At 44.3% G+C, this 12,564-nt stretch overlaps 1 protein-coding gene across 1 annotated transcript in view; it reads left to right on the forward strand.

Moving 5' to 3' along the window:
* T265_13513 (hypothetical protein) overlaps positions 1–11,321 on the forward strand; it is a gene marked incomplete at both ends in the record, with an annotated part of 35,561 nt that extends 24,240 nt beyond the window's left edge. Inside the window, 2 exons of the mRNA XM_009169238.1 lie at positions 9,876–9,986; positions 11,027–11,321. Of these exons, the coding sequence (XP_009167502.1) occupies positions 9,876–9,986; positions 11,027–11,319 (404 nt within the window). The remainder of the gene's footprint in view (positions 1–9,875; positions 9,987–11,026) is intronic.
* Between the last annotated feature and the right edge of the window lie 1,243 nt (positions 11,322–12,564).

The following is a 12,564-nucleotide window of genomic DNA, read 5'->3' on the forward strand; positions in this document are numbered from 1 at the left end:
AAATTGATGATTACGCTACTCCGAAGCAGTAACAAACCAGATTGAGTACGTTTTGCTATTCGGCTTCTTGGATCCCCTGACCTGGGCGACCAATCAAAATAAATGAAACCAAGAAGGATGACAATATCGTCTGGCAACCCGTGAAAGTCACTGAAAAATCTTGAAATATCATAATTTTTGCAGATGCACGCGCGAAAACCACCGTTTAGACGAGTTTACCGGCTACCTCATACATTACAAAGTTGAAACAGCAATCAAAATTCCTCTTTCTTTGCCCAGAATTCACATTTTCAGAGCGGACAATCCTGCACTCCTATTTGCTAGGGCTTCTTCAGAAGAACGATTCTTTGTGATAGTTTGTCACGGCATTGCAATCCTAGAGGGAATTCTCCCACAAGTCCCTAGGGCACGTCAAAGCTCGAATCCCCTCTGATACAAAGAGCTGGTTCATCATCTTGAACAAGTGGTTTTGTTTGTCTAAGGTCTGTTCATCAAGACACAGGGTAACAAATCAATCAATATGCCATAATCTGACGGCCGCGTTTCTATTGTATTCAATCAACATGAAATTCCAAATTTCAGTGCGTTGATCGGGAGGCATACTTGTGGTCTCTTTAATCCCGTGTATCCGACCTCCAAAAAAACGTTTTAGCACAACAACCGCGTTTTTGGAAAGTACTCCTGGACTCTGCCAACCTTTCTTTAATGACTCCACACGTTTTTCATCTGACTGACAACAGCTGTTCTGTTTTTCGAGAACATTAAAAAGGTGCCCCCTCTCATCAGAAAAATGAGTGTATGATGCATGAAACCTGCCTCAATACCTCTACTCGTTTTCGCCGTTTACGCAGAGTCAGGTAATTCAACAGTTTAATGCACCTTTTTGTATTTTCATGGACAATAGCCGATGCGCAGTTGGTTAATTAATCTCCATTAGATCAAACGAACTGCTAAAATCGACTTGACTGTCGCTCTGATTTTGTCGTGTCCACAGTGGCTGAGGGGTGACGAGTCAACGTCTCCAACGAAATACATTCGTTTTATATCGAGTAAATATACTGCGGTATCTAGGATATGGTGCCAACTGAACAATACCATGAAATGGAGACAACATCACTATGATCTGCAAGTGAGTACAGTCCGCGAATTGCGTAAAATTTAGTACATAGGAATGACGGTATTGTGGTTCACAGTAAGTCAGAAGAACACGTGAGTACTGACAAAGGTCTATTGTGCACACGCGGCCAACTTGGTCCGCTTTCGTGACGGGTCAGCAAACAACTGATTCACAGATCCAGTCAGCCCACAAGCCAGTCACGTGAGCAGATCAATCGGACACGCACCTAATCAGCCACTAAAATCACACGCCAGATCGATGGTGGAACGACGAACGGACGCGCACACATGCAAACTCTCTGACACACCGAAGCAGCTACTACGGACGGAGACCCACGGGGTACATCTATCCGATGAGTCCCGAAATGAACTAGGCTTTTCGTGAGGCCTCAGCGACTTTCCAGTAGTCTCCCGAAAGCTGTGATCAGTGGTCCTTTTAAAAAATCCTCGGTATAGACACCTCAAAAGCACCCTTAAACAAATCAACCACCGCATCCCCGCAATTGCTCGGGGGTGACCGGTCTGCTTAGACAAGCAAACTGTGATATGACATGCCGGAACTCGGTTGACTGGGAGTAGACTTTGTATGAATGCAGACTTGGAAACCTGCCATAGCTTCCGGAATTCTCACCTATCGCGACAGCTACAGGCCTGATGCGTCAGTGAATGTCTCAAAACCGAGACTGATGCATTCACCTGCAGCTTACACAGACAGCGGAAGAAACTCAAACGATGACATGGATCAGACAACATGGAGGGTTTTATCTGACAGTGAAGCTGGGACTGCTGATGGCAACAGTATTGTAAGGGTAGGATAAGAACCTCATGGAGACTGTGCACTTTTCAATTGCATTCACCGGCGGTGTTCGTTCTAATCAACCGACGTGTGGTTGACAATCTCAGTTGAACTTTCTCAAAATCCGCATCGTTCTGGGAGATGCACTTTTCAATCGCATTCACCGGCGGTGTTCGTTCTAATCAACCGACGTGTGGTTGACAATCTCAGTTGAGCTTTCTCAAAATCCGCATCGTTCTGGGAGAGTCAGTTAGTTCTCCGTTTTCACAATTGTCTTCACTTATTCACTAGGGGCAAATGTAAGGAATCTAGCGGGTGCATGGTACAAAACTCACACACTTAGTGCGCAAGGCTGCAATCGTTCGGCAGTACCCTACTTATAAGTTTGGGGTATTACTGTGGTCTAGACGGGTCACAAGGATCAAAGTTTTCGCGTATGAATGGCTCGCCTCCCATCCAAGCACAATTGTCCTTTCTAAAGAGAGAAAGCACTGGACTCGAGTTTCATCCTGACTTGAGCTCATCAGCAGTCCATCTACATGGTAGTGCCGTGGTTTGGCCTCTGAACAGCTGTTGTAGCAGGCGAGAGTTGCCACTACTCGCTACGCACAACTACGCACTGATGATGTCACCTCGATTGGTGATGAAACGTTTGCAACCAAATTGCCCAGCTCAGCGAACAAGCCAACGACCATCTACGCTACCTGAGCTACCGACATTCTCCTCTATAGAAAAAAAAATATATAGAAGGCTGCACACAGCAGCACGCGCTTACTTCCTTTTATTTATAGTTCATTTACTCCTGCTAAATAATCGCCTTTCGGAAAATAAAACGATTTGTTTTTGAACGCGTTCGCGATGTCCCGATCGTCATTACCGTAAAGTAGTTTCACCAATCTACTAAGTGATTTCCGCCTTGTGTAATCCCTATTCATTTGGGTCACGTGCTGATACCAGACAGTCTAGTAAAGTTTTGTAGGGAGATACGGAGTAAAAACGTCATCGTCTGAGATAACTCGTAGGTGTTTGAGCAATTTTATGATGTATTAGGGAAAGCTCGAAGATCCAAACAGACTAACTGTGGGGTCACCTCCAGGGACACAGCTAAATAGATAATAAAAAAACCAATGCACTCATTTGTGCACCAATTTGGTGTACACTTGAGACTCAGCTAAAAGCCGGCTGAATCTGTGGTTGACGGTGTTGTCCTTCATCTGAATTTGCTGCATCAGGCCGCGTCACGTTTCAGTTGGCGCGATATTCGAGATATCGCAATACATTGTACAGAGTGACACACTACCCATGAAGTTGCTGCAGAGTTTTTGTCACTGGGGTCTCAGTTGAGTCCGTCGAGAATACCAGACTGGTATGTGAGTGTTTTCTTCAAATTCCTCAAAATTTGGGTTCGGGTAAAACATAATTAGATGAGAACTTGGATGCTGCGCCTACCTGATCACCTCAAAGAAAGGCGGAATCGGTCGAACATTGTCAATTTGTTTTCAGCGACCTCGTGAGTAGTGTGTTACATCTGTGAAAGCAAAAAAACACTTTTTCGATTCCCAAATTTAGTCACCAAAGGCTAAACGTTAAACAAACTACTTTCTCTGTCACACTTTTCCTGATGGTTCAAGCAGAATATGAGATTGATGGAAACTCGGAGACTGCGCCTACCTGATGAGCCCCAAGAAGGGCAGGGCAAAATCGGTCGTGGGCTGTCGAAGAGTTTTCAGCAACCTTGTGAGTAGTTTCCTTTATAAAAATATACTGCGATATCCCGAATATTGTGCCAACTGAAACATGATGCGGCCTGTGTGCAGCACATTCAGTTCTAGAACATCGTAAACGAGAGATTCAGTTGAGTTTCTCGTGAAAACCAAATTGATTTGCAAATGAGTGCATTCCTCGAAGACAGTGCAATCTGGGTTCAAGTAGAACATAAGGTTGATGGAAACTCGGGGACTGCGCCTACTTGATGAGCCTGAAGTGGAAGGGCGAAACCGGTAGTGGGCTGTCGAAGAGTTTTCAGCAACCTTGTGAGTAGTTTCCTTCATGAAAAGTCAATCAAACTGCTTTCTCTCACAGTTTCCCTGATGGTTTTATTCTTGGTGTTCAAAGACATTTTGACGTCGGGTGCCTGTTTGTAATTCAGGGCGAGCACTTTCGCCAAAGCCTTGTCATGGCTTATATTGCTAAGAAATCCCTAACTGGATTCCGAATTGTCCCCAGAAAAGTAGAGCCAGCTGTACGCGGCACTGCTAGATATATTTCTATAAATATTAGTGAAAAACTACGAGTTGCACATAACCAGCTGAAAGAAGATATTTTGTGCCACCGTTGATCAACGTTCATGAATGTTTTCTTGGTACGTTTTCCTCCGTGGTGTGAAGTCTTTATTCACTGATAGTCTATTGAGTTTCTGATGAACACCACTCAGTTTTGTGACAAGTCTTTTGAGTCGAACTCACCTTTACTATGGTTAGTACCGTCATCGGGTGCTTTCCGTTGATGAGACTGGGTTGTTTCTCTAGGAGTGACAAAGTCACACTGTGTTACACACTTGATTAATCAACATACAGGGTAATTCGTTGGAAGTACCTAAGGTTTTCCAATTGAAATTTCGTTCTGTAAGTTAATCTAATCCATGCTGGAAGTACTCTGCTGATGGCTATCAGCAATGCGCGTCTCGTGAAACTCCCAAGTGTCTCGAATCGGTGACCTCCCAAGCACCGATAGTATTTTACTGAGTCGATCTTGGCTTACAGCATTACAGTGAACCCCACCTGAACCAAAGTACTGCATAGCAACCATCGGCAAGGGTACGGTCATTCAGTCATTGATGGTAGTTAACTCACACACATTTATACATTCATGCGCATACAACATATTTTATGCATATATACATATATTACTTATTTGCTTCAGGTTTAACCGCCCATTCTAGTGAGACGCGAAACGCTAAAGGACTGTCTGTGTCTCTAATTTGTCTTCAGCCGGTACAACGATAGACCTGGGCTTACCTAGTTCGGACAGTATTCTGATTGCAGCTCATACTATGGTGCGGGGGCACGTGACTTGTCTGGAATTACCTGTTTTCCAGTCAAGCGTTCTCAACGTCTGTAGTGTGAAGAAAGATGCGAACATCTGTTAATATTTTTCCGCAAAACATTGTTTTTCTATCAACGGTTGTTGAGGTCAATTTTTCATACACTGCACTTACGCTTTATTGCGGTTCGTGTGCGTAGATTTCATAATTTTTAGATACAAGTAGATTAGAGCAATGATAAAAGAACTCGTATCACGAGAAGACAGTATTTCATTAACGTTCTATTGGCCTAAATTATGTAGGGTTTGTAAAGAAACACGTTGGAAAGGACTTGAGCCAGCATACATTTACAAGAAAAAAGATGTTATCATGTGACGACGCTCACGGCAACCACATGCATGGCTTCGGAACTTCTGTACGCACGCAACCGATGAGATTTTCTTACGAAGACGATGTAATGGTGGGATTTTATCAAGATGGCCTCAATGACAGACAGAATACTTATTTTTTGGTAGCTTAGCAACCCTGGGAAAGGACACCATCGATTCGAGTTTAGTCTGCCGAGGTGACCGAGCATCAAACGATGGAGATTATCGAACTCAGTCCAACTTTTAGAGTCAGTTGAGCGCTTACTCAAAGGGTGTGTTGCGCCAGATTACTTTCAATTTCAGATGCTAAATAATTACGTAACCTAACAGTACTAAAAACTCGCTTAATGAAGTGCATCTCAGTAAGAGTATTTGTAGCAGTGTACCCGAGGGTTGCTATACCTAACAGTAAACCATGGGTCCAAGTGAAAGCCTCATTTGAATGCAGTTCGGCGTTCGAAACTACTCGTTTTAGACTAGTAGACAAATACCAGAAGCGATTCGTCCGCGCCGAGTTGATAACGGTCTAAAGGCCGCACAGTTCATCCCAACAGCCAAATCTGTTAGGAAAACGGATATGACAACTGTCGGGGAGGTCAGACCCCTGAAAACAACCCCAGACTACCCGAAACCGACTGAAACCCTCAAATTCAACCAAGCCGTCAAGCATCCGGACCGGAAAGTCACTGCACTGTGTCAGTCTGTGTTCACGCAACTGCAGAAGGAGATGCTTCTTCACTGGTTCTCAGTAGAAATCAACCCCTTCAGGATCTCATATATATGACAAAAAGCTTTTGACAGTAACTTCGTCCACTACCAGAGACAATCTATGCTGAGAAGCTGACAAGTACTGTAAAGTTGTTTCATCATCAGCAGTGCACACTTCACGAAACTTCAGCGAGTTTTGAGTCAGCGAAATATTGGCTACTAGACTGAACACTTAGCCCTTTTGTCGCAACCAGTTTAGCAGCACTGTGATTACCGTTCACAAAGATAGAATGTAATCGTCACTCGAAGAGCCAGAGAGCACGTGATCACGTGATGTGGACTCAGTGATTGGAGGATAAGTAGCTCTAGGGCCCGTATAAGTGAGCCAATCACACTGCCGATCAGCTACTCGTGGTCCAATGGTATTTTATCCAACTACTGTTTGGTAGCCAGCCACTCGTGGCTGAACGGTGAAGTATTTAAATTTGAAGCCCGGGGAGTTGGGAGATCAAGACTTACCCAACTTCCAGTCACAGAAACCACATCACATGGTCAATTATTGACCGGTTCCTCTGAGCTTTGTGAGTTCCGCACTGCCGATGATTTCCAATAAGGATAGAACAGCTGTGAACTGCTTCCCACAGATTGGCTTCACATGGAGAACGAAATCACCACAAGTTCATAAGGAATTTAACTCCATCTTCGTAAGCAAGAGCGTCGATATAATTCGAACTTTAAAGAATTAGCGTTATATGAGGAACAGTCATCGCCATCGACCCTGTTCCTCTTGAAAAGTGCTCACTTGCTCATCCCACACGCTTGATCACCATTAAAAAAGACTCCAGACGCCAATTTTTCGACCGTCCTTTGTTTTCATTGAGCTGAGAGACGATCTTTGGGATGTGATTTGTTGAGCAATGTGGTAGTTGGGAAACCGCGCGAAAGTTCAATGTTTATCAAATTCTACTTTACGTCTTCAGTGCAAGATTCAGTGGCGTGATTTCATGCCAGATTAGAACCAGAACATGGCACGAAGTTCCAGGTGAAGACCGCGGTGGCATTTACATCTATCGACAAAGTGACAGAAAATTGAACGACGTGTGGGCATTGGAGAAGTTATTGCCGTAAGCCCGGCCTCTATATCCAGGCACGATTGGTACAAGCATCCGGTCGGCGAGTCAGATGATAAGATCAGGTGAATCTTAGTTCTTTGGCGAGGACTTGCACTTTGAGATCATCGAAAGACAGACAGAATGGTTATAAATGACTTCAAAGAAATTGGAATAAATGAGGGATAAATGAAATATGTCAGAACAGATTACAGCATCTGGAATCGATTTGATAATTGTGGGGGGGGAGTGATGTGAACACAAGCCCTGTCAGTACATTTTGAGTCAGACATCTATTTAAACTCAGGTGAGTGACCACTGATAAAACTGGAACAGGTCTATGGTAAATTTGAGTAGTATAGATAGTCAAACACCCTGTCATATGGGATTTTACGCTACAACCCAAACCCATGTAGGAAACACAAGGAGAAATGACCCGCCCCGCAACAAATTTTGCAAATCCATTTGGGGATCTTGCCACAGATCGCTGTTTATTTATGGCGGCAGATTTGAGCCGTATCGAACCCAACTCAGTCTTCTCAGGTCAAAAAGAAAAGGAATCAGAAATCGGCCTTGTAAAAGGCCATTCGGGAATAACGCATAATTTGTTATTCTTCGTCAACCATTGATGCTCGATGTTCACTTCAGATGAACCTCTTGGGCGAGTTGCTCAGGGAGTACTATTTCTCGGGCTAGTTGAACGGTTATCGTGGCACAGAGTTGGACATGATTTCATGACCATAACCAAGTAGACGATTCGCTCGATTTTTCCGCCCTTGTTACACCCATTCGTCGTTCGTGCTACTCTCCAACCTGATCCTTTCCTCGACTGGGCAGATAAAGGTTACTCTGTGAAACTCAGTTGTTTTTTACTGTTGTTGATTTTCTTGTAGGGTTGATGAGCCGTCGAAAATAAGTAGACTGCTCGGGGAGATGTTTACCCTGATTCGGGGGGAGCAGTCCTCTATCTGTTTTCTGCATAAACCCGGCTTGTACTACTTGAAAGTCTAATTCACAATGGTTAAACTCTCATTCATGGCTTATCCATTCTGATTTGATGAGTGGCCACTGTCAGAGGAAGAACACTGGCTTCTAACCGTATCTTTATTTATTTGCGACCAACATCCAGCCGTATGCACTACGGTCAGTGCGACTGACAAACATGCATGCAAGATTTATCATTGAATGACTTGCATCGATTGCTCTGCCCAAGAGAACTACTTTCGGATGATAAAACCTGTTTTGGCAGGTTTCGCTGCAAATTTATCTATTCCAATGTCTTCGGTGCTAAGCTTATCTGGTCGTGCTAGAGCGGCAAAATAAAATGAAAATCTTTCATCTGTGACACCTTCCCGGTGCCTAGCTACCATGCCACCCGAAGGAAGTACGAGGGCTGTGATACCGCCAGGTTGCCCAGGCCTAGACAGAGGAAGTCGAGAGGCAGAGGTCGGGCTCGAACCACGAACCTTCTGATCAATGAATTCGTGCTCTAACCATTTGAGCAATCTCGCGCGACAACCACTGACGCTCCAAACTCGCAAACCACAGGATCGGACGAGTGCGGCTACCATCAGTCAATTGGAACTTCTTCTTCCACTTCACAGCCCTTATTTGTACCTGCTGGTGTCAACTCATCTTAGGCATGAGTTGAAGTCATTGAGCAACAAGTGATGAAGAGTCTACTCTTGCATTACTTACTTACATTACTGATATACTGTCCATCTTGAGTGAAGGTAACCAAAAATTCGTCGAATTTTCTTCTAGAAAGTCTTGAATTGGACTATTTCTAGCACTGATAGTCAAATGTTCCTTGAAGATGTGAGACCACATTTGAGGCGTTTTGGGTGAGCCTTAAATTCCTCTATAGATAAATGCGCCGTTCAGCTGCAACATTCTTCCGGTGCCCAACTGCCATGCCAGCTGAAGGAACCCTGAGAGCTAGAATACTGCCAGGATGTCCACGCTTAGACAAAGGCAGTCGGATCACGAACCTTCCGCGCAGCAAATGCACGCTCTAACTACTGAGCCATCTCGCCCCGATAGAGAAACGCATGGTTGTTGAGTAAACGTTTATGTACATTTCTGAAATGCTAACTAATTATGTTTGCTGAAGCCACCGTCGTCAGGACAATTTGCTCCATCCTCTCAGGAACTCTTGCACTTAAGATGGAACGTTTCCTGTCAGATACTGCTGGCTTTCTGCTTTCATATTTTGGCTATGGGAACAGCCCACCAGGAGCCAAGTATTGATTGGTAGGCGAACTTCTACATGTTTGGTCAATCGGAATCGCCATCCACACTCCTTGCCAAGTCAGTTTGCCGTCTGTCCAAGTTCATGTGGTCTATTTATTTCACGCCTTGGTGTGGGACGATATGTGGTGGGTCTTGAAGCCCCTAACTCAGCTGCCCCAGTACACTGCTGTGTCCGCGAGACAGCACGATTTGGCCCCTAGTTTATCATGTCTGTAACAGCCACGTGCCTGGGGAGACGGTGGCTCGGTGGCTCGCCATTCGATGGTGCTTACACCAAACGGATGAGCGCGCATGCATTCATCTGTGGGGGGATTCAATATGCCATGAGCTGCTCGGGTGTTGTATAGGCAAGCAAATCGTGGCATCAGAGGTCTGTCGTCCTCAATCATATGAAACTCGATATAAATTGTCACTCTCCTCATGGTTACCGCGTCGTTTAACCACCATTTTTAAAAGACGTTCGTATATGCATTTCTTCCCAGGCATCCTAACTATTGACAGTGTTGAACTCAATGACGCTGGGACCTACACCTGTTTGGCACAGTCACCGGAAAGTGATGCAATCAGCAAGTCGTTTAAAATTAAAGTTACCGGTACGTTGATATGCTGGACTCGCTACTTCCCCCCTATTATAGCTAGAATTATAACAAATGCGTTTCTACTGTGCGTTTTCACTCACACCCTGAATGAGTTGCGGAAGTATGTAACACCGTGCCTCCATCTTTTAGTATCATTTTATCGTAAGTGAAGCTTCCCGGGATCTGCTCATTCAGAACCCTGAAACTAGTCCTTGGCTTGTTGTTCCATCAATTACAGCGTGAAAGAAGCCTCAAACAACTCACAATAGAATGAAATAACCACCTATAGAGCAATCTGACGTGTTGACAAGGTCACGCTAGGTCATGCTAGTGACCAGCTGACCAGGCTCCATTCTGATTGGCCAGTATTCTGACCAATCACGGCATGCCTCATTAGATCCTCGCCTTAGATCAGCACAATCGGTGTGAGTTTGGACTGTCGGGTTCGGAGAGACGAAGATCAGATAGTGCATTCCACTGAGTCCATTATGGAAGCATACAGTCATAACATCAAATTATGGAAATGGCCATACAGATGACAGGACTTGATATCGAAGAGGTCTGAGAAAAAGTGGAAACAATCAAAACTTGTGGAAAAAACGCTTCGCTAGGTTATACAGGAAAAGTAGTCACAAATGACTGTCGCATCAGGCGTAATTAATACCGGATGAATTATGTTGTGTTTCCAAGTGAATTGAATCCAGTTATCAGCTTCCATCAACACTTGTGCTTAATGCAGGTTGCTTTCAGAGGCGTATGTACTAATTCGGTGGTGCTCATGCGAAAAGTTAACCACCCTATAAGTGTTGCTTACCAAGATCAATTGAGGATTGATCAACTGTAAAAGTTAATGGCTTACTAGATAATATGTAGGCTACTATAGGGAACAGTGCAAAGCGTAATTTAGTACCCACGTAATCCCATGCAATTTGGTGGCCATCAAAACTCCAGTTTGCCCCTAAAGAGACCGAATTAGTTAGCTTTTTCTAGCGTTGATAAACCCTTCCACACAAATCACGCTAAAATATCCGACCCCTTTCCACACACCTTTTTAGCCCCAGCACATCTGGTCCCCCAACCAAATAGCATTGTCAAGGCTAGAAAAGGAAGCAACATCCTCCTTGCGTGCCTACTCACCGACAAGGCGTTCACTGGAAACGGTGAAGCCCATTCAGCAGACACAGAGAACGGAAACACCTGGCAGAATTCCCTGGACAAACAGAATCATAACCGGACTGATGGAAACCTAATTCGTGGGTTTCAGCCTGGAACCGATATTGGTTGGCTGTACAACGGGAAGAGTATACGAAAATACCGGGACGAGGATATGCCACTCATAGAGGGTAAGTAGTAGGAAGTCGCCGTTAATGACAGTATTCCCGAACAGGATAGTTCCCATGGTTTTTCGATCATGCACCGGAAGTGAATCTTTTTTCCCGATAGACCACATTGCGATTTGACTCGGGTGGGAATCAATTAAATTTTGTCCTTACCACTTCTGTTTATGAACCACCGTGTCATGGTCGAAAGAGATTTGCCTTCGAAAACGAGCACAGGTTTCTTGTTCCTTTGAAGCCTAGTTTGAATACACAAATCTCGACGGTTTGTTGTTCCCCAGACCGGTGATAGACCACTTGCCTGTCAGCGACAGCGTCCAACGGACAGATCTGGAACCAATAAACGCTCCAGGGCTATCAGTGTAACGGTGTATACTACTGGTGGAACGGAAAAGTAATATCTGGTCAGTTAGTTCAAATCGCATCTAATGCAAGGTTGATTCGGAAATTACTGGATCGTTTTACAGAGTTTTCTCAATTATATCAAATTTTTAAACAATGCTCGAAATGTTCAATAGGATACTGATTTTTTTCAAAAACTCTGTATAAATGAGGTTCTAACTACACGTGTGATTATTTGTAATTCGTCCTTAACAGCAGACGCATCCACCCATCAAGACCCTGTTCCTTTCACCAGTGTTTTGGCTTACCAAATGTGATATATTCACCTATGTAATTTTACTGTCTCGAGTTGACCACAGACAAGGTTTAGTCTGATTGCAACGACAGGTCGGGTCTAAGCTTGAAACGACACATGCTGGGTTCTGAGCCTCGAATAGTGTCATTCAAAGGTTTTAAATGACTGTTTTTCTTTAAAACGCGTGGACATTTATTGAGAAAAAACGAGCAGGTGGGTAGAGGAATCACATGTGACAAGTTTACCAACTGAGGTGTACACTTGGAAGAAACATCCGCACTATAAGGCAAGTGTGAACGAGTAGGCCAGTATGCATGGAATGCAAAAAAACTAACGTGAAGGATGATGTGGACTGGTTTTGTTGGACTGGGGACGAGCTTCTCCGCTTCTCTTCTCGTCGTAGTGTCAATTTACACGAGCTGTCGCCATGGCAACAGACAAGCACGTACATGTTTACTTTGCATACCTAGTTCAGAATTTAACAAGCTCACGCCCAGGCCGACTGACAGGTGTGACAGTACACGGCATGAACAACAATCACGTGACAGGTGTGTCGTGGTAAACATAAATAAGAAGTCTGAAGACTGGATTGCAAACCACTGCACTGAGAGCGCTGCAG

The sequence above is a fragment of the Opisthorchis viverrini genome (genome assembly GCF_000715545.1).
Source record: "Opisthorchis viverrini unplaced genomic scaffold opera_v5_76, whole genome shotgun sequence".
NCBI classification, from domain to species: Eukaryota; Metazoa; Platyhelminthes; class Trematoda; order Opisthorchiida; family Opisthorchiidae; genus Opisthorchis; species Opisthorchis viverrini.